The sequence below is a fragment of the Salmo trutta genome, chromosome 1, assembly GCF_901001165.1.
Source record: "Salmo trutta chromosome 1, fSalTru1.1, whole genome shotgun sequence".
Taxonomy (NCBI): Eukaryota; Metazoa; Chordata; class Actinopteri; order Salmoniformes; family Salmonidae; genus Salmo; species Salmo trutta.
In genome coordinates, this window is record NC_042957.1 from 50873843 (window position 1) to 50896836 (window position 22994).

The 22994-nt window shown below is 42.4% G+C and overlaps 1 protein-coding gene across 1 annotated transcript in view; it reads left to right on the top strand.

Annotated features, from left to right (window-relative positions):
• The window catches only part of LOC115198772 (myoferlin), a 57077-nt gene that overhangs the window by 27510 nt on the left and 6573 nt on the right, over positions 1-22994 (top strand). Inside the window, exons 25-47 of the mRNA XM_029761044.1 lie at positions 981-1112; positions 1256-1419; positions 3079-3193; positions 4033-4135; positions 4429-4568; positions 4938-5102; positions 7968-8055; positions 8474-8551; positions 8856-9037; positions 10905-11063; positions 12429-12530; positions 12771-12932; positions 14256-14418; positions 14597-14667; positions 14905-14919; positions 15054-15152; positions 16334-16462; positions 16761-16916; positions 17164-17255; positions 17525-17695; positions 19440-19588; positions 19887-20026; positions 20534-20622. Coding sequence (XP_029616904.1) covers positions 981-1112; positions 1256-1419; positions 3079-3193; positions 4033-4135; positions 4429-4568; positions 4938-5102; positions 7968-8055; positions 8474-8551; positions 8856-9037; positions 10905-11063; positions 12429-12530; positions 12771-12932; positions 14256-14418; positions 14597-14667; positions 14905-14919; positions 15054-15152; positions 16334-16462; positions 16761-16916; positions 17164-17255; positions 17525-17695; positions 19440-19588; positions 19887-20026; positions 20534-20622 — 2864 coding nt within the window. The remainder of the gene's footprint in view (positions 1-980; positions 1113-1255; positions 1420-3078; positions 3194-4032; positions 4136-4428; positions 4569-4937; positions 5103-7967; positions 8056-8473; positions 8552-8855; positions 9038-10904; positions 11064-12428; positions 12531-12770; positions 12933-14255; positions 14419-14596; positions 14668-14904; positions 14920-15053; positions 15153-16333; positions 16463-16760; positions 16917-17163; positions 17256-17524; positions 17696-19439; positions 19589-19886; positions 20027-20533; positions 20623-22994) is intronic.

Genomic DNA, 22994 nt, shown 5'->3' on the forward strand with positions numbered 1-22994 from the left:
AAGAACAGCCCTTAGCTGTAGTATATTGGCTATATACCACACCCTCTCAGGTCTTGTTGTTTATGTATAGTACAGGGGTCGGCAACAGGTGTCACGCTAAAACCAGCCGCAAGTGATTTTTTTTACCCCCCACTCAACGTTTTTTATGAAGAAAAAATATATATATATAAATAAATAAATAGGATTTTTTAAATTATTATTTTTGCAGTAAAAAAAGTATTAATTTAGGTATTCTGTACCCAAGTATTCACACAAATAAAAAAAGTGACGTGATCATGTCTCAATGTAATCAAGGTATGAAAGTATTATTTTCAAATACAATCTCTTTTTGGAATTAGTTGTGGTCAATTTGCAGTGTTCAAATTATTCTAATTATGTTCTAGCTCCCAACCATCCGATCCGACAAAAATCAGCCCGCTGCTGAATCTAATTGCCTACCCCTGGTATAGGGGTATGATAATAGTACAGGAATACTGCAGCAGGACCAAGACAGTCTTCATGCAGTAACTAAGGTGTACAGAGAGTTAAAACTGATGCCACAGACATTGTTAGTGGATATTGAAGCGAAACTGGTTGAAATGACGTCATTATAAGCGGCTCATAATCAATCAGTTTTGTGTCAATGTCCAATGACAATATCTGTCAGAGTGGGAAGAGAGGAAGAGTCCAGGGGGCAGATCTGTTTAAATGCAGGTGCATTGGTTTAAACCTCAGATATGGCATAAACATTCGGAGATAACATGCAGTTAGCTACTTGCCGTTTTCATAGGTGATGTACAGTAAGGTTGGATGATACACTGGTATTCGGTATATACGGTATATTTCGAAATAACCCAGGTAGGATTTTCAATACCGTCAATATAATTTAAACATTAGCCGGTTCGCTAAGGGTAGCTAACGCCGATTAGTGCTAGATATGAAAATCTGTATACCGCTCAACCCCGATGTATAGTGTTTTGTTGTTTGTTTGTTTCGGCCAGTACCCCATGGACAAAAACAAAGGTGTGAAGATCCCTGTCCAGCTCCGTGTCAACATGTGGCTGGGGCTCTCTGCCCACGAGAAGAAGTTCAACAGCTTCTCAGAGGGAACCTTCAGTGTGTTCGCAGAAATGGTATTATTATTGTTATTCACATGGGTTTTGTGGCAATGCTTTGTTTTACAGTCCTAAAGTTGGTATTTTACCTGGTCTTTACTATGCTGACAAAATCTATTTTCCCTCACATCCTCTTTCTCACTCTCCCTCTTCACCCTCAGTATGAGAACCAGGCCCAGGTGTTTGGGAAGTGGGGCACCGCGGGGTTAATGTGCCGGCATAAGTTCTCTGACGTGACGGGGAAGGTGAAGCTGAAACAGGAGCGCTTCATGCCCCCCAGGGCGTGGGAGTGGGAAGGCGAGTGGTTCGTCGACCCCGAGAGAGGGTGAGAGTGACCAGTTGGCATGCTTAAACACACCCACGAACACATACACACTCATACTTACTCACACACTCATACTTATACTCATATCCACACACACACACTCACACAAACTAACTCAGACACACACACACACACACACACACACACACACACACACACACACACACACGCACACAGAAGGTTGTGGACCCTGATAGATGGTGAGCGGGAGATCTCTAGCGCTATAAATAATTGAATTTAAGTAGAAACTTCCTGTTTTCATTGTTTGTTTTCAGTAGTTTACATTTCAGTTGGACTACCCCACCCACACAAATCTAGCTTGGTCTGGCATTGTCTGTGGTTGTGGTTAGGGAATCATCCTCTTTCCGTCTCTATAGATGTGCAAGGAGTCATAGTACTGTGAGTACTCAGTACACAATAGTCCCACTTCCACCTCATCCACTCCACCTAAATCCTCATTGTTTGCCTCTGAGTCAGGAGTGCGCAAGACCAGCCCCCTCATAGTACTCCTATAGAAACACTTCCCCAGACAGTTATCTCATTGATTTGGTTGATTTGACCTTTCCCCAGACACAATTACCTCATTGATTTGGTTGATTTGACCTTTCCCCAGACACAGTTACCTCATTGATTTGGTTGATTTGACCTTTTTCAAGACATTCCTTCAGTGGTTCTGTAATCCCACCTTCTTTCCACTAGAGGTGAGCATTCCTGGTCTATGCTCCAGCTGCCAGTACTCGGTAGGTTAGTGGGATCAAGCCCGCTATTTGTGATGTGTATGTCTGTGTTTGGTTTTACTACCCTTGTGGGGACCAGAAGTTGTGGTGGTTAATTTCTTTACTATCAAATGAAGAGAGACAAACTTATCACACAAGTCAGAGTTATAACTTAAACTAAATCTTTAATAGTGAGAGCTTTGCAATAGTGATGGCCGGTCGACGAATCACCATTTCTAATGATCCGTTGAGAGCGGCGAGACAAAAGTACAAAGGTCTTTTATAGCCAAGATACACCCCTTTCAACCTACATGACGAACAACAGATATATAGAATGGGTCACAAGGTTAAGATCTGTATGAAAGATACCTATAATACATAGCAGACAGTATCTGCTGTGTCAACAGTTTTCATTGTACAGATCAGTGTCTGGCCCTCCGACTCCAAACTGGAACCATCTCTCTCTACTACCATATAGAACTGAAACATTAACTCATGCTCTGGAATGCTCTTTAGGTTTTATCACCCAAAAGACATCGTAAATCTCCTCTGTCAGTGTTATCTCCCAGAGGCCCATCCTCAGTAGAACACACACACAATAGTTATACTCTATTCTGACGAATAAAACAACCATTTGATGCAATAAAAGTATTATAACATAATCTTGCAGTTTTTCTCTCACAAAGTCCTCACAGGGATAGTAAAACCAGGAACATTTTGACAAGTGGGGACATTTCGCCGGTCCCCACAAGGAAAAAGGCTATTTTAGGCTTATAGGCTAGGTTTAGAGTTATGGTTACAATTAGAGTTAGGTTTAGGAGTTAGGGTTAGGGTTTGGGTTAGGGGTTAGGGTTAGGGGTTAAGGAAAATAGGATTTTGAATGGGAATCAATCGTTTGGTCCCCACAAGGATAGTCAAACAAACGTATGTGTCTGTGATTCAGCCTGCTAACAGAAGCAGACGCGGGGCACACAGAGTTCACAGACGAGGTCTTCCAGAACGAGACACGTTTCATTGGCGGGGAGTGGAAGCCTGCTGCCGACCCCTTCACAGACGTGGTGAGACAGAGCAACACACACAGACACACACACTATTGCTAGAGACAACCCTGTCGCCTGTACTCAGACCCCTCTATCTAGACCCCTCAGAGACCCCTCAGTGTCACATCAATTCTCCTTTTAGGATGAAATTGTATGTTGTCTTTTTCTTACGAAAAAGAGGCCAACGAAACTGAAACCATTTTGTCTGTTTCCCTTGCAATTTGATCTCCTAGACTACGTAGCGACAGGTGCTCTTCCCTGGATTCATTTTATGCACATATCACTCACTGTCATGTTTCCCTTGTCAAGAGAGCTGCATATAGCCTGGGTACCATTCCACTTTTTGTCTCTCCTTGTCATGCCAGGAATTGTATCTAAAAAGAAAATAAAAGTTGTTTCTTAATAACAGTATTTGTAGTTGTTCTTAAAATTCTGCATATTGAACGTTGAAATTGCCAAATGTCCAGACTGTTTGACATATGACACCGAGTACAAGGAATGAAAACAGGTCTGGATTTCAGGCTATGCTGCGTAGCCTTGATGTTTTCAAACTGTGATGCTTATTGTTTTGATGTCGGGGAGATTACACAGCCAGCTACCTTATACCAAAATGGAGCTTGTTTCAATGAATCCCATAAATATAGAGGCTTAGTTAAATACTTGAGAGGAGACTAGAAACCAATGTGAATCAATCCCTCCCCACACAGAATACCCAGAGGGGAAAATAGAGTGCTACTTCACTACTTTTATAAGCAGTGTCTCTGTATTGTTTTGATGTTGTATGTGGTGTCATTGTCACATGTTGATATACAGCCATTGTGTAATGTTGGAAGTGACTGACTGACTGCTCTGTGTAGAATGGGCAGAAGAGCCAGAGTCCAGGGGAGATAGAGTGTCCTGCTGGCTGGAAGTGGGAGGATGACTGGAGTTTCGACAGCAACAGGGCTGTGGATGAGAAAGGTAAACAAGCACTGGAATTATTCTCCTTCATATCCATAACCCAGATGCTAACACTGGGATTGATTTGATGGTGTACTGCTGAATAGTTCTTTCAATCAAACAATCAATATTGTTTAAGGATTGCATTATCATATGTAGAACAGTATGGCACTGTATTGTATACAATTTAATTGATACACCTCTTCTGTACTGTATTTTGACTTTACCTATTATAACCAATATGATACTACAGTATAAAGCTGAATGTCCTCTGACTCTGTATACCGTTTGTCACTGTGTGTGTTGTGTACCAGGTTGGGAGTATGGCGTCACCATTCCCCCCGATGACAAGCCCAAGTCCTGGGGAGCAGCAGAGAAGATGTACCACATCCACCGCAGGAAGAGACTCTTACGACCACGCAGGAAAATAGCAGATGCTAAAGCTGCACCTGAGGTGAGCGGAGGAGGAAGAAGAGAAGCGGAGGGAGGAGAAGGAGGAGGAGGAAGAGGAAGGGGAGGGAGGGAGGGAGAAGGAAGAGGAGAAGGAAGTGGAGGAGGAGAAGGAAGAGGAGGAGTTGGAGGGAAGGAGGAGAAGGAAGATGAGGAGGTAAGGGAGGAAGAGCAGGAAGAGGAGGGTATGAGAAGGAAGAGGAGGAGAAGGGGAAGGAGGATGGAGGAGAAGGAAGTGGTTATAGAAGAAGAGAGGAGGAAAATGTTTAGTGTGCAGGGTAGAGTGGAAGCATGTGTGTGTCTGTATGTCAATTTCAAGTGCTAAAGTTCTAGTTCTTACACACTGTCCAATTCCTCTCCGTTGACTCTACAGAGGCGGGATCCCGGCGAAGGCTGGGAATACTCGTCCTTGATTGGCTGGAAGTTCCACAGGAAGGAGCGTTCGTCTGACACATTCCGCCGTCGCCGCTGGAGACGCAAGATGGCTCCGTCAGATGGGATAGGAGCGTCAGCCATCTTCAGACTGGAGGGGGCGCTGGTCAGTAACTTCTTCTGAGTTCAAAAACAATTGACTACACAGGAAGGCTAGACTTAAACTAGACTCATACCACACATCAAAGTACATCAAAAGTGCTTCATTTTACAAATGTTGTTTTTTTCACCCGCAGAAGATTGACTATCAATCATCAATTTTATAAGTGTTGCTCTCTCCCAGCTGTGTGACTGGGTTGTGGAGAGAAATAAAATACTGTTAAAGTGTTAGGTTCTAGTTAAACAGAGTAAAAAACTCACGCACGCTTATTAAAGTTCAAACCAAGTTTATTCACCCACTGGGTCATACAGCTGCATAAGACAAAGAACATATTCACACAAGCACTGGTATTTAACCCTTTCTCATATGTTGAGCCCCTTGTTACACATCTGAACAGCCAATACACCTCTGTTGCTATCAAGAGGATTAGTGATATATGTTCTTCCTCACTTCATCTAACCTAACCTCTGCCCAAATTGCTCACTCTTCCCCAACTCACGGCTGTCATGTTGACTTGTACCAGACAATGTCTCTTCTCCCATAGGATCCCTGATGGCTGACAATAACATATCCTGACAGAATGTAAACGTTATACATTCCCTTCTCTCCCTCAGTGACATGAATAAGAGTATTTCATATCTAAAAGTCAGAACCCATCAAAAGGCTTTGGGAAACCAAGTCCATGATAATATACTGCTCAAAAAAATAAAGGGAACACTTAAGCAACACATCCTAGATCTGAATGAAAGAAATAATCTTATTAAATACTTTTTTCTTTACATAGTTGAATGTGCTGACAACAAAATCACACAAAAATAATCAATGGAAATCCAATGTATCAACCCATGGAGGTCTGGATTTGGAGTCACACTCAAAATTAAAGTGGAAAACCACACTACAGGCTGATCCAACTTTGATGTAATGTCCTTAAAACAAGTCAAAATGAGGCTCAGTAGTGTGTGTGGCCTCCACGTGCCTGTATGACCTCCCGTCTCCAGACTGTCATGTCTGTCACATGTGCTCAGTGTGAACCTGCTTTCATCTGTGAAGAGCACAGGGTGTCAGTGGCGAATTTGCCAATCTTGGTGTTCTCTGGCAAATGCCAATCATCCTGCACGGTGTTGAGCTGTAAGCACAACCCCCACCTGTGGACATCGGGCCCTCATACCACCCTCATGGAGTCTGTTTCTGACCGTTTGAGCAGACACATGCACATTTGTGGCCTGCTGGAGGTCATTTTGCAGGGCTCTGGCAGTGCTTCTCCTGCTCCTCCTTGCACAAAGGCGAAGGTAGCGGTCCTGCTGCTGGGTTGTTGCCCTCCTACGGCCTCCTCCACGTCCCCTGATGTACTGGCCTGTCTCCTGGTTGCGCCTCCATGCTCTGGACACTACGCTGACAGACACAGCAAACCTTCTTGCCACAGCTCGCATTGATGTGCCATCCTGGATGAGCTGCACTACCTGAGCCACTTGTTTGGGTTGTAGACTCCGTCTCATGCTACCACTAGAGTGAAAGCACCGCCAGCATTCAAAAGTGACCAAAGCATCAGCCAGGAAGCATAGGAACTGAGAAGTGGTCTGTGGTCCCCACCTGCAGAACCACTGCTTTATTGGGGGTGTCTTGCTAATTGCCTATAATTTCCACCTGTTGTCTATTCCATTTGCACAACAGCATGTGAAATTTATTGTCAATCAGTGTTGCTTCCTAAGTGGACAGTTTGATTTCACAGAAGTGTGATTGACTTGGAGTTACATTGTGTTGTTTAAGTGTTCCCTTTATTTTTTGAGCAGTGTACAATGGAATTTGGCCAAGTGCCATTTAGTGTGTTATCTTGATTATAATATCCTCTCATTATTCTTCTCCATCTGCCCCTTCCTGCCCAGTGATCCTGGTTGGCAAAGCACTCCAAAGGCACAGATTAGACCAGAGTTGACTCATGCCCTATTTATTTACATTTACATTTAACATTTAAGTCATTTAGCAGACGCTCTTATCCAGAGCGACTTACAAATTGGTGCATTCACCTCATGATATCCAGTGGAACAACCACTTTACAATAGTGCATCTAAATCTTTTTTTGGGGGGGGGGGTTAGAAGGATTACTTATTTCAAATCAAATCAAATTTAATTCACAGTGTTGTGCTATTTGTGCTGCTGTACCATCATGGGCCCAATCCAGAAACAAACCCAAACCCCTAGTCCCTGGACACTTATGGAGATTCAAGAGGATTGGATAGATTTAAGCAATATCATTATAGCTCCAGCAGGGTCCAATAATCTAAAATCTTGTGTCTGGGGGTAGGGTCTAGGGTTCATTTTTTGGGGACTGGGACATGGTTGTGTTGGTTGTGTGATTATGTCCTGATGTCATGTCATGATGAGCTTGTAATCAATGCAAATATTTTCCTAATGGATGATCATAATAAAGTAATAACTATAAAATAAAGACGAATGTACTCGGTCGGCAGGTAGCCTAGTGGTTAGAGTGTTGGACTAGTAACCGAAGGGTTGTGAGATTGAATCCCCGAGCTGACAAGGTAAAAATCTGTTGTTCTGCCCCTGAACCCACTGTTCCTAGGCTGTCATTGAAAATAAGAATTTGTTCTTAACTGACTTGCCTAGTTAAATAAAGGTAAAATAAAATAAAAATTCAACTTTCACCACTCTGGAATTACATGTCTCTCTAATGAAGGCATTGCTAGTCCTGTTCTGAACTGGTCTCTCTGGCTGCGTTTACACAGGCAGCCCAATTCTGATCTTTTTCCCACTTATTGGCAAAAGAGCTGATCTGATTGGTCAAAAGACCAATTAGTGGGAAAAGATCAGACTGGGGGTGTCTTTGTAAACGCAGCCTCTGTGTTTTGTCTACAGGGGGTAGATGTTGATGAGAAGGCCAGTAAGAAGGACGCAGCCAGACTGTTTGGTGCCAACACACCCACCGTTTCCTGTAACTTTGACCGTGAGTAACACTGACCCATGCCAGCTGATTGCAGACACTGATTACGTGATTAAGGCTGTGACCACACAGAGATAGATGAAAGAGTATGAAAAACACATATGCATTGGTCCCGCATTGGTTTGTCCACCAAAAAAGGAAACGAATTTACACATTTTGCATACGAGTTGCATACTTAACAAGATGGCCAACATCAGCATTTTTGTTGACAGGTAGACATTCATCATCTCCTTTGTTCGTGAAGGTATGACTCCACTAGGAAAAACACTGGGCCAAATGTTGCGGTCCAGACAATCTCTGTCTGGACCGCAGCCTAAATGTTTATTTCTCCTCAGATTCCTCCACTCCACTGCCCTTCCTCTCAGGAAGTCTGGGCCCACACTTTTCAGATTACATTAAATCACTATCACTCTCTCTTCAGGGTCGTATATGTACCATCTGAGGGTGTATGTCTATCAGGCCAGGAATCTCATCGCAATGGACAGGGACAGTTTCTCAGGTGAGGAACATCATAAAATGTAGATAAATGGATAGCTCACTTTTTTTTTTTTACTTACCAAGCGGGTTGTTACATCCAAACCATTTGTTTGTAAGCTAGTTATTGAGCACTGTCCACAATCTCCTGGCTAGCACTTTTGAAACATCTAAGCAATACTAGTGGGAACAGACTGGGTTGTTTCCACTAGCCTTGCATGGGGAAAGAGAGAGGTGGAGGTGGAAGCGTAACCCAATCCTCACAGCAGTTGTAATTGATTAAATCCGTTTTATCAGTACAATGACTGTGCTCTGGTCTCCTGCTTCAGATCCCTACGCCCATGTGTCCTTCCTCCATGTGAGTAAGACCACGGAGGTCATCAGGGCCACTCTGAACCCCACCTGGGACCAGACCCTCATCTTTAATGACATCGAGATCTATGGAGACCCCCAGACCATTGCACAAAACCCCCCCAACGTGGTGCTGGAACTCTACGACAGTGACCAGGTGGTATGTACCCTATCCTACCCTCGCTTACCCTAACAGTTGTAGTGTGTTAGCGACACTTAGTGGTGCAATACCAGCCGAGCACTATTCATACGTGATACACTTATGTACATGTTAGTGGTCAATGTGTGCGACCACCACTAAGTACATTTCAATGAATCCTGTGAGTCCGAGTCAAGTCAATACATTACACCCGTCAATTTCCATCCACTGCCTGTTCACCTGGACTTATTCACCTGTGCCCTGTTAAAACTTCTTAAGGATCGGCGTCCCATCAACAGGACAGTAGTAAATCATGCAGCGCGTTATGTCAAGATCGCAGATTTTAGAGAAACAACAAATGCCGGTACATATAAGTGTGTTAAATCGGCTGAAAGCTTAAATTCTTGTTAATATAACTATACTGTCCAATTTATGGTAGCTATTACTGCACAAAAATGCCATGCTATTGTTTGAGGAGAGCTCCTAACAACAAAACACTTTTTTTTACCTCGAGAGGTTTGATAAATTCACCTCTGAAGGTGACGTGTACTTATATTCTGAAATCTTGCTCTGATTTATCATCCAAAGGGTCCCAGAGATAACATGAAGTGTTGTTTTGTTAGATAAAATCCTTTTTCATATCCTAAAAAGGTCCCTATAGCATGCACGATCGATTTTTGTATTTCCACTCGTTCAATTTGCAAAGAAAGGAATCTGTCTCATCCTAAACGTTGTTTCAACCAGCCAAATCACGTTTGTATGTATTCCTCAGAGATCCCAGAAGGTAACAAGACTTCACTATATCATTAGGGGTGTAGTGTATCTTATAGGACACCATATTTGGTCAGAGAGCGATGCCTTCATGGCACGCCGATGACGCGGGCGGTCATCACTTGAACGACTGTATCTTTGTCAAATAAGCACCGATCGGTGTCAAACAAAGCTAGCTAGATAGCCAATGAGCTGGGATTTATGGGAATATCCGGAAACCATGTATATGTCGTAAAATGTAGCTACTAACCTTGTACGACAGCATGCCTTTTCATTTTGGACAAAAATTGCATGGTTATACTAATACTTGGAAAGCTAAATCAAAGTCCAAGTATACATATTGGATGATATTCTCACATAAAAATGTAATATGAATGCGAATTTGTCCTTCACGATTAGCCCAAATGTACCTGGGGACTGTAGTTCACTGATACTTCAAGTTATCCATCTGAAACTTTTCACATACACTGCTGCCATCTTGTGGACACTATCGGAATTGCAACCAGAGTGATGGCTAGAATTGTGACCTTTCTCTTGCATTTCAAAGATGGGAATTTGTATTTTCTTTTACCAGATCTACTGTGTTATATTCTCCTACATTCAATTCACATTTCCACAAACGTCAAAGTGTTTCCTTTCAAATGGTACCAAGAATATGCATATCCTTGCTTCAGGTCCTGAGCTACAGGCAGTTAGATTTGGGTTTGTCATTTCGGCGAAAATTGAAAAAAAGGGGGCTATCCCTATCCAGCCCTGTCTATTTCAACAGTGTCATATTGTAAGTTCAAGAATATTTCGGTACCATTGTTTTTGACTAGTTATTCTTATTATTTTTCTTTTAAGCGTGTATGTTGGAAGCATCTTGGATGAGTGCACTGTCCTTGTAGACAAAAAGGAAAAAAGTAACTGTTGTGTTTGTCTTTTTCTTTACTCTTACTCTTGTACTATTAGCTAGATATTTTTGAAGGTTTTACTTGAAATTATCTGGATATGTGGTTGTTTTGCCTACTTTAGTTGAATGCACTGATTGCAAGTCGCTCTGAAAAAGAGTGTCTGCTAAATGTACTAAAATGTAAATGTGGATGCTACATATCCCTGTGCTGTGTCTGACTCTCAGGGTAAAGACGAGGCCATGGGTCGCTGTACGTGCCCCCCTGTGGTGAAGCTGAATCTCGGCACAGTGGTCTCCCCCAAACTGCTGTGGTTCCCCGTCACCAAGAAAGGCCGCAACGCAGGAGAGATGCTGGTGGCTGCCGAGCTATTGCTGAAAGACAAGGTAAAGTACTACCCAGCTTGCACATAATGTTCTGAGAACCGTATGTTTCTTAGAGCTTGGTGAAAGCTTCGTGGTCCTATGGTTATTTTGCATACAACCTTCCCGCAACTTTCTGGGAATGGTGCTAGATTGTTCCAAGGCCAAGCAACTATCTCAGCACATTTAAGGAACCTGACAAAAAACGTTATTTTCTTGGAATTTCATTACTTTAACAGAACGTTTCCAAAAGTTCAAAGATGGTTACATTCAATTAAAATGCTGGTAATGTTCTAGGAACGTTCTCCAATTTGTTTGACATTGGAATGTTCTGCAATATTTCCGAGAATGTTAAGAAACAACATTCTTCTGTGGGAATTTCAGTACTTTAGAATAACTTTTCTTACAGGTTTCCTCGTGGTTCTATTTAAAGTAATGTTGTCCAATTTTTTGGAGAACATGAAGAAAACTTTTGTTTGTAACGCTCAGAGAAAGTTTTTAGAATGTATTTTAAAAACATATACATTCCATTCTTCTCAGCATCAACAAAACTCTCTCTATCCTCTGTCTTGTTAAGTGTGTTCAGGTGTGTCCTTTGAAATGGGGTCTGTTTGTAGACTAAAATTAACACCTTTGTATGAGTTTAAAAAAAATATGGCATGCTAGCTCCAACCTTGTGGTACAGTGGGATCATTCCATGGATAGAGAACAGAAGCTAGAAGATAGAGAACAGAAGCTCATAGAAGCTCATCACACTGACGCTGTGCCACAATAAAAAAATAAATGTGTTTGCATGATTAATGCCTACACAAATTCATTTTCATGTGTCCTATCTGTGCTTGGAGTTCAAAACATTTAACCCAAACTAAGCTAGCAGTTTTATTAAAAGTCTCAGAAGGTTTTTTAATTGTCTTCAAATAACCTAGAATTTCCATTCTCTGAAAGTTTAGAAAACAGCCAGGGAAACTTTTAGAAAACCATAATAAAACATTCTCAGAACCTCCTTGCAACTTAAAAATGTGCGTTCCCAGAACAGGTGCAATGTTCACTTACGCTCTAAGAAGGTGGCGTCTCTTATGGCTTCTCTACCAGAACAAATGTGAAACCAAAAAAGTACGTTCCCACAACTTCCAATGAAGCAAATATGCTAGCTGGGTAGTGCCCAGTGTTGTTAAGGTGAAAGTTGCGCCTAACCACAGATCTAGGATCAAATTTCTCTACCCCTAACCTCACGCGCCAGGCGGGTGAAAAATATCTGACTGTGTGTCAGTGGTTGATGCAACTTCCACCAACTCCAGTCCAGGTCGAGTTACTGTAGAGCCCTTTTTTTGTGAAAAAATCAGAATATAAAATACATTTAATTGATTGATTGATGTGTATTACTTTTAGGCCAATGAGAGTGACTTGCCCCTGGTGCCCCCCAGACGAGGAGCAACACTCTACATGGTTCCCCAGGGAATCAGGCCTGTCGTACAGCTTACCGCCATCGAGGTGAGGCCTCAGGCAGCCCGCAACACCATCACACACACACACACACTCACATGCACGCTTGCGCATGCATGAACTCAAACACACACACAACACAGACATGAACACACACACCCAAGTACACATTCGCGCACATGAAGACACACACATTCTCCTCTGTGTGCCTGCGTGTGCGTGTGTGTGTGTACATGCACACTCGTGCTTATGTGTGTGCGGTGTGTGTGTGTGTATTTTGTGTCCTAGATCTTAGCCTGGGGTCTGAGGAACATGAAGACCTACCAGTTGGCCACAGTCACCTCTCCCAGTCTCATGGTGGAGTGTGGGGGGGAGGTCGTCCAGACGGCCATCATCAAGAACATCAAGAAGAACCCCAACTTCCCCGGATCTGTCCTCTTCTTTAAAGTGGTACTGCAACTTCCCTTTAAACTCAGTGTACTGTATAACAGTTCTCTCTATGAGATATACTATTAATATCAGGGACTGGAATGAAAAGACAAATGCTCTCGATGTCAACAAAGTGACTGAATGAACGTGACATAAATGTACTATATTTGAGTGGTATTTACTGGTATTTTAACTGTACACCATACGTACTGTAGATTTGTAGGTGATACTTAACTAGTTTTGTCTCAGATATGTTTGTGTTTGACATTGACAATGACCATGGGAGCTGGCAAGACAACACAAACAGATCTAGGACCAGGCTAATCTTTAGAGCTGAAATCCACGAAAGGTGTCACTGGTCGCCTCGCAAGTTGACGTTTATTGTCCTGGAGGCAGAACTGAGCAATTTCCCCTTAGATAGGAAAGGGAAATACCTAGTCAGTTGCACAACTGAATGCATTCAACTGAAATGTGTCTTCTGCATTTATTCCAACCCCTCTGAATCAGAGAGGTGCGGAGGGCTGCCTTAATTGACATCCATGTCTTCCGCGCCTGGGGAACAGTGGATTAAGTGCCTTGCTCAGGGGCAGAACGACAGATTTTTACCTTGTCAGCTCGGGGATTTGATCCAGAAACCTTTCGGCAAGCTGCAATGTCAAAGTTGGCTCTATTGTAAAAATTCATGGAAACTAAAATGAGCTTTTTGGTCTTAATTTAAAGTTAGGGTTAGGCATTAGGGTTAGAAGTGTGGTTAATGTTAAGGTTAGGTTTAAAATCAGATTTTATGACTTTGTGGCTGTGGGCAGCTAGTGACCACGCTGCAGAGCTGCCTCCAGAAAATGATTAATGACAAAAAACGCTAATCTGCGGTCGCCCCAGGCACATTTGTTAATGTTTTTGAAACTGAGGAGATGAGCATCCATCATCATGGTAAAAAAAAAATCCTAGTACCTACTCTGATGTTCTATCATTCCTGCAATGATGTCAGAACCAAGTAAACAGCGTTCGTTGTTTGAAATAACGTCTTTGTTGTTGTAATATCTCAAACGGATGTGGAAGTATCACCACTACAGACTCCAGCTTTAACGACCCCAATTATTAATGCATTTTCCATCCCAATAAATAAACCAGTTTAAATGTCTCTGCATTTAAGCTGATTGATATTATGCTTTCTGTTTAATTGATTGATTGTCATCGATTTGATCCTATAGTTTATGCACTAACTGTAAGTCGCTAAGACCGTCTGCTCAATGTCTAATATGGATATGTAAAATGTTGTTTCTGTATCACTGGTAACACTGTGAGTTGTCTGAACCAGGTTAACCCTAACCCCCCTACCCCCAGCTCCTACCCAAAGAGGAGATGTACACCCCTCCCATCGTTCTGAAGGTGATCGACCACCGGCCCTTCGGCAGGAAGCCCATTGTGGGCCAGTGTACCCTCTCCCTGGAGGAGTTCCGCTGTGACCCTTACGTCACCAATGCTGAGGTGGCCATGTCTTCCAAAGGTACGCACATACAAACAGAATCACGTATGCACGCACACAAATACGCATGAACGTATGCACGAATGTGCACACAGATACACACACACACATCCACACACAACATTGCTAAAGTAGCGTACTGTATGTGTCACATCTATTTACTACCCCCTTTCTTTTCTGTTGTGTATTGTTGTATTAGTGGCCATGATGGCAGCAACTCAAGGAGACATCATCATTAACATGGAGGATAGGCCCATCCTTAATACTGAGGTAGCTACTGTAAAACTCAAAAAATACTTTACAGTATTGGCTTGTGGTGGGTTGTTTTATCAGAAATGTACCAGCACTGTAGCCCGGGTGCCATGCTGTTTCTGCTGTCTTGTAGCTTGGCATGACAATGAGTGACAAAGAGTTGACAAGATGGTACAAACAGATCTGGGATCAGGCTAGCAAAAATGTGTGGTGTGGTTGCACATTCTGATGATTATATTCTGTTTTTCTTCTTAGCTCCAGAAAGAGAAGGTGAGAATTTTCCTTTCTTGTATGAACACATATTATCAAGGATGGAAAGAATCAAGGATTTGACAGCTTGTACACTTCTGACAGAGTCAAAATGGGCTGTTATTGAGGCTTATTTGAGTCTGTCTGTTTTGCAGGAGGAGGAGGCAGTTGACTGGTGGAGTAAGTTCTATGCCTCTGTGGGAGAGCACGAGAAGTGTGGGCCGTACCTCAAAAAAGGATATGACACCCTAAAGGTACAGTAAGAACATTCTACCACTTCTGTCTCCATGACTGAAAGGTTTGAGTTGACCTGTTTTTTGGGGGGAAATCTCTTTTGTCTTACAATGGTCACAAGGACTGTTCATAGGACTTTTTCCATCAATATTTAACACCCACCTGGGTTTTACACGACAACCAGTATAATGGTGATGCTGTGAGAAATGCGTGTTTTCTTATATGTATGATGGTGTGAGTTGTGTGTATCGTCTCAGGTGTATCAGGGTTGTACATACAGTCAGGTCCCAAATTATTGGCACCCTTGATAAAGATGAGCAATAAAGACTGTATAAAATTAATAATACAAATACTGAGCTATATTGTATTTTATACTAATACAATTGATCAGAGAAAGAGATTTTGTTAACAATAGACCTTAGACCATTCCTCCATACAGAATATTTACAGATCCTTTTAATCCTTCGCTTATGGACTGCCCTCTTCAATTCAAACAACTGGTGTACATGGCCAAAGAGCTCTATTTTCATGTCATCTGACCATAGCACCGCCTGGAGTTTGCTAAATGGTATTGGCACTTGGATTGGAACCGGTGCTATGGTCAGATGACATGAAAATAGAGCTCTTTGGCCACAAAATCATCATCTTGCTATGGCCATCTCAGTCTCCGGTCTTGAACCCCATTGAAAACCTGTGGTTTGACTTGAAGAGGGCAGTCCATAAGCATAGAGGAAGGATATGAAGGATCTGGAAAGATTCTGTATGGAGGAATGGTCTAAGATCCCTCCCAATGTGTTCTCCAATGTTATAAAACATTTTAGAAGAAGGCTTAGTATCGTTATCCTCGTAAGGGGAGGGTGCTGGAGTATTGAAAACGGGTGGCAATAATTTTGACACCTATCGTTTTTAGATTTTTTTGTTATTACTTGTTTAACAAAGTCTCATTCCCTGAGCAATTGTATTAGAATAAATAACAATATAGCTCAGTGTTTGTATTATTTATTTTATACTGTCTTTTTTTGTTATCTTTATCGAGGGAGCCAATCATTTTGATTTGTGTGGGTGTGTGTGTGTCTGTCTGTGTGTCTGTGTATCTGTGTGTGTCTTAAGGTGTTTCAGGTTGTGTGATGTGTGTTTGTCCTCAACATATTAAGGTATGTGTCCTCATGTGTATAACAGTGGGATGTGTGTGTTTTCCCAGGTGTATGAAGGGGAGCTGGAGGAGGTCCCAGATTTCCGAGGGCTGACAGATTTCTGTAAAACATTCCGACTGCAGCGGGGGAAGACTGAGGATGAGGACGACGACCCATCAGTGGTCGGAGAGTTCAAGGTGATCGCAGACCTCTTTTTCTTTTAGGAATGTATGATCCTTCATGCATAAACGTCATCCTGTTAAGATATATTTTCAAGGGAATTCTGTCCAGAGCCTGTTTTCAATAACAAGGAGACATGGACTGGGGGCCTTTTAAAGCCCTGCACATACAGCTGGTCAGGGGGGAAAACAACGTTACATAGAACCAATGATAAAACGTCCTTATTTTCTCCACTTTATATGTGAACCCAGCCTAAGTATTGACACCTAGCCTGACTTTTGACCCCTGACCCTGCTGGTGTCTCCTGTGCTGTAGGGCTCGTTCCGGGTGTACCCCCTATCTGATGACCCAGGGGTGCCAGCCCCACCACGCCAGTTCAGAGAGCTGCCTGAGAGCGGGTTGCAGGAGTGCCTGGTCAGGATCTACGTGGTGCGATGCATGGACCTGCAGCCTAAAGACAACAACGGCATGGTGAGTGGACGCCAGTCTAAGAGACTCTACATACTGAGAACACTTCCAACGCGATCCTGGATCAGGCGTATGTCAAAAGCTGAATTCATTTCAACTTCCAGCTGAGCGTTTTTGCAGTGCATATACATAAGATTGCCCCTCCCCCTCACCAACCAACAGTTCTCATTAAAATACATGACTTACATAGCCTTTTCCCACACAAACACCATACCATATTTCAACATTTGTGTTTGTTTTTGGTTTTTAGTGTGACCCTTACATCAAGATCTCTTTGGGGAAGAAAACAAAAGATGACAGGGATGACTATAAACCAAACACCCTCAATCCAGAGTTTGGCAGGTAAACATTTTTATTTAACCTTATTTAACTAGGCAAGTCAGTTAAGAACAAATTCTTATTTTACAATGACGGCCTACAGGAGTAGTTTTAACTAAAACCTTCACTTACAGAAAACTGTCAAAATGCCACTGAAACTGTTGAATGAATGAAGGATGGATGGATGAATGAGTTATTTTGAAATGTATAAAGTTGTTTCAGCCAAGTGAAATCAATAATGCACACAGAAGTGCACCTGACCAAGTTAACCTCATCTCTTCCTCCTGTGTCAGGATGTTTGAGCTGTCCTGTTTCCTCCCTCAAGACAAAGACCTGAAGATAGCCGTGTACGACTATGACTTGCTCAGCCGAGATGAGAAAGTGGGAGAGACGGTCATTGACCTGGAGAACAGACTCCTCTCTCGCTTCGGCGCCTACTGCGGCCTGCCACAGTCCTACTGCATGTGAGTGTGCATGTGTGCGTGTGTCTGTCTGTCCTTACGACTGTCAGTTGTAAAGGTCTCTCCTTCCAACTTTCCCACTGTGTCTCTGATCTGTTGAATTTATGATTCATGACTTTTAATTGCCTGTAGTTGTCCAACTTTTATTCTGGCCTAATCCAGCCCCCACTAGAGAATGCTATTGTACTACACTACCGTTCAAAAGTTTGGCGTCACTTCGAAATGTCCTTGTTTCTGAAAGAAATACAGTGAAGACATAGTTAATTTTGTAAATGACTATTGTATCTGGAAACGGCAGATTTTTTATGGAATATCTACATAGACGTACAGAGGCCCATTATCAGCAACCATCACTCCTGTGTTCCAATGGCATGTTGTGCTAGCTAATCCAAGTTTATCATTTTAAAAGGCTAATTGATAATTAGAAAACCCTTTTGCAATTATGTTAGCACAGCTGAAAACTGTTGTCCTGATTAAAGAAGCAATAAAACTGGCCTTCTTTAGACAAGTTGAGTATCTGGAGCATCAGCATTTGTGGGTTCGATTACAGGCTCAAAATGGCCAGAAACAAAGAACCTTCTTCTGAAACTTGTCAGTCTATTCTTGTTCTGAGAAATGAAGGCTATTCCATGCGAGAAATTGCCAAGAAACTGAAGATCTCGTACAACGCTGTGTACTACTCCTTTCACAGAACAGCACAAACTGTCTCTAACCAGAATAGAAAGAGGAGTGGGAGGCCCCGGTGCACAACTGAGCAAGAAGACAAGTACATTAGAGTGTCTAGTTTGAGAAACAGACGCCTCACAAGTCCTCAACTGGCAGCTTCGTTAAATAGTACCCTCAAAACACCAGTCTCAACGTCAACAGTGAAGAGGCGACTCCGGGATGCTGGCCTAGGCAGAGTTCCTCTGTCCAGTGTCTGTGTTATTTTACCCATCTTAATCTTTTCTTTTTATTGGCCAGTCTGAGATATGTCTTTTTCTTTGCAACTCTGCGTAGAAGGCCAGCATCCCGGAGTCGCCTCTTCGTTGTTGATGTTGAGACTGGTGTTTGGCGAGTACTTTAATGAAGCTGCCAGTTGAGGACTTGTGAGGCGTCTGTTTCTCAAACTAGACACTCTAATGTCCTCTTGCTCAGTTGTGGACTGGGGCCTCACACTCCTCTTTCTATTCTGGTTAGAGCCAGTTTGTGCTTTTCAGTGAAGGGAGTAGTACACAGCGTTGTACGAGATCTTCAGTTACTTGGCAATTTCTCGCATGGAATAGCCAAAATTTCTCAGAACAAGAATAGACTGAGGAGTTTCAGAAGAAAGTTATTTGTTTCTGGCCATTTTGAGCCTGTAATCGAACCCACAAATGCTATTGCTCCAGATACTCAACTAGTCTAAAGAAGGCACGTTTTATTGTGCTAACATAATTGCAAAAGGGTTTTCTAATGATCAATTAGCCTTTTAAAATGATAAACTTGGATTAGCTAACACAACGTGCCATCGGAACACAGGAGTGATGATTGCTGATAATGAGCCCCTGTACGCCTATGTAGATATTCCATAAAAAATCTGCCGTTTCCAGCTACAATAGTCATTTACAACATTAACAATGTCTACGCTGTATTTCTGATCAATTTGATGTTATTTTAATGGACAGAAAATGTGCTTTTCTTTCAAAAACAAGGACATTTCTAAGTGATGCCAAACTTTTGAACGGTAGTGTATACGATATAACAATTATATAACGTTACAAAACAGCTCAGGGACCAACCAGTGGAGGGATCAGCTGAAGCCCTCCCAGATCCTGGAGAACCTGGCCAGACTGAGAGGGATCCCTTCACCCCGCACCTCTGCTGATGGCAGCACGCTCTCCTTCGGGGGGAGAGACTACAGCCTGCTGGACTTTGGTACAGAAAACCACTAAGTAGCAAACCACACGTTGTTAACTTGAGGGATCACTTTAGACCTCCATGTAAACCATCCATTTCAATGGGAGATTTGCCCAATAAGTTACTATTCAACCATCTGAGGTACATTCATTTCTATTAGGGGAGTTCCACAGATAAAGCAGAAAGAATATTACTTTTTTTTAAATACATGTGGCATTTGGGATTTTACTTCAACTGCAACATAGTGAACGTGTTAGTCATCTGAACGTCAACCCAAACTTCTGTCTCCTGACTGAGTTGTGTGTCCTGTCGCTAGAGGCCAACAAAGTCATCCACCAGCACCTGGGTCCAGCCAGGGAGAGGATGGCCCTGCATGTCCTCAATAAACAGGGTCTGGTACCAGAGCATGTGGAAACCAGGACTCTCTACAGTACTTACCAACCTACACTGTCCCAGGTTTGTACCTTATTCCCTTCTTCCTGATAACACTTTCTAATAGCCTTCATTGTAAGCCATTGTAAATGTTTATAAGTGCTTCATAAAGTTTATAAGCATGTAAAAAAATGCATATAGAAATAATGAATTGCTTATAGTTTATTATAGTTATTATAAAGTGTTTCCTTATTGCCCTCATGAAATGTCCAAACATTGTATTGCATTATCAGGCCACATTATCCAAGAAAAAAATAAGAAATGTCTACATGTGGTGTTTGTTTGACAACATGACATTGTCTAGAGCAGTGCTTCTCAAACCTCTCCTCGGGGACCCCCGGGCGTTTCACCATTTTGTTGTAGCTCTGAACTAGCACACCTGATTCAAGTAGTAAGGGCTTGATGTTGATGTTGAATTGACAAGTTGAATCAGCTTTGCTAGCTCTGGGGGGTCCCCAAGGAGGGATTTGAGAAAGCCTGGTCTAGAGAATACTTACCAATTGTATTGGCTCTCACTCTCCCCATTGTTAGGGAAAGATTCAGATGTGGGTGGACATCTTCCCCAAGAGCCTGGGTTTACTGGGACCTCCCTGCCACATTACTCCACGCCAAGCCAAGAAGTGAGGGCCTTTATTACATTCAGAAAAAAATAAAGACCCTGCACAGTCAAAATCATTTGATGATATTTGGATGAAACCAGATCAAAGTAGGATGACCAAAGTATGAGAAATGACTGGTGCTGATACATTGATGAAGTTTGATCATTCACTTACTGGCTTCCTCCTCTGTGTTAAAAACTTGAACTCAGGAGGCGGGGTTAATTGAGGCTTTATGTGACATCACATACATTTTCATTCACCTCCTTTTAATACACCAATGGTAACGTCTTATTCTCTTACCTAATTTAAATAAGTACCACCTTGCAACCATCATTGCGGAGGGGAGCAGTTTACATAGCTAGCTAGCTAGTCTATTGGTGCCAAAATTTGACTGTGTGTCAGCAAATATAATGACTGTTTTCCCCTATTCATCTATAGCAGTTACTTATAGGTTTCCTCTTTCATTTGTGTCTGGTGTTAGCTAGTTAATGGCTAGCTAGGTCATCAGCCAGCATGGGGGAAAAAAGGGGAAGGGTCATTCAAAACTCCTACGCAGATGTCATGTCAACACATCTGTCAATGCTGCTGTGAACTGCAACAGAATAGGCATGCCAAATAGGAGATAGGACCAATGGGACCAAGTCATTGTTTTACAAGTCACAAGTAAGTCTCAAGTCTTAGCACTCAAGTCCCAAGTCAAGACAGGCAAGTCCGAGTCAAGTCTCAAGGCAAGACCGACAAGTCTCAAGTCAAGTCTCAAGTCCTAAACTTTGAGTTTCGAGTCCTAAACAAGTCATAATGTGCTCTTCACCAAATGTAATACCATTTCATATTTTTAACAAGAGTAATAGTTAGTATATTACATTTACGCAAATCATGAATGCTTTTAAAAATATATGAATTTATTACTTTCCAAATAAACTTTATATTTCCATGGAAATACATGGGTAGCCATGAGAAAGACTCCCCCTCCAAAGAGATCCACTATCGAGGATCACCATGGGGTGCAATCGGGCGATGTAGGCTTGTACACAATTGCCCAACCTTAACACATACACACACACACACACACACACACACACACACACACACACACACACACACACACACACACACACACACACACACACACACACACACACACACACACACACACACACACACCCTCTCTGTGTGTAGTTACAGTAGGCTTACGTATGTCAATGACGTTAGGAACAGCAGTAACATCAGGCAGGATTTAGGCTACCAACTGCCTAGCCAGTTGTAGCTCAATCTTGGGTGCAATGATCACGTTCCCGCACTGACTGACTGTATGGAGGCTCATTGATTTAATGTTACGTTAGCCTACATGCTACACTAGCAAAGTTATAAATTATATAGCTGTCGGCTATACTAGCCACGATTTACCATTCTTTGTGGGGCTTCAAATGTCGAACAAAGTTGTAAGTTGTTGCGCCTCCGTCTGTAATTTTCTTCCCGCATGTTTTGGAGGTTGCAATCCGTTTTTTGGTGATACAGCATAGTCTTTATATCTGAAAATAATAATTTGGGGTATCATCTTTCCAAGGGCTTCATCTGAATTTACCAGCCGATGTTCCTCTGCACTGCCACGCACAACTTTTTCTCAGCTGGCACAATTTGATTGGCTGCTGTCCAATTCAAACTGTGATCCGTTAAATGAAGAGTTGATGCGCTGCACAAATTTTTTTTAAAGCATCATTTTTAATATTTGGGCTTGGAGAGGGTATCAAGTCAGTTCGAGTCAAAAGGCTCAAGTCCAAGTTAAGTCACGAGTCATTGGTGTTAAAGTCAAAGTCGAGTTGCAAATCATCATATTTGCAAAGTCGAGTCCAAGTCATGTGACTCGAGTCCACACCTCTGGGAGATAATTGATAGTCATGGTTTATGAACATGTTTTTTTGGGCAAATGTATTAAAAATAAAAAAAAACAGAAATACCTTATTTACATAAGTATTCTGACCATTTGCTAAGAGACTTGATATTGAGCTCAGGTGCATCCTGTTTCCATTGATCATCCTTGAGATGTTTCTACAATTTCATTGGAGTCCACCTGTGGTAAATTCAAATGATTGGACATGATTTGGAAAGGCACACACCTGTCTATATAAAGGTCCTACAGCTGACAGTGCATGTCAGAGCAAAAACCAAGCGATGAGGTCCAAGGAATTGTCCATAGAGGTTCGAGACAGAACTGTGTCGAGGCACAGATCTGGGGAAGGGTACCAACACATTTCTGCAGCATTGAAGGTCCCTAAGAACACAGTGGTCTCCATCATTCTTAAATGGAAGAAGTTTGGAACCACAAAGACTCTTCCTAGAGCTGGCTGTCCGGCCAAACTGAGCAATCGGGGGAGAAGGGCCTTGGTCAGGGA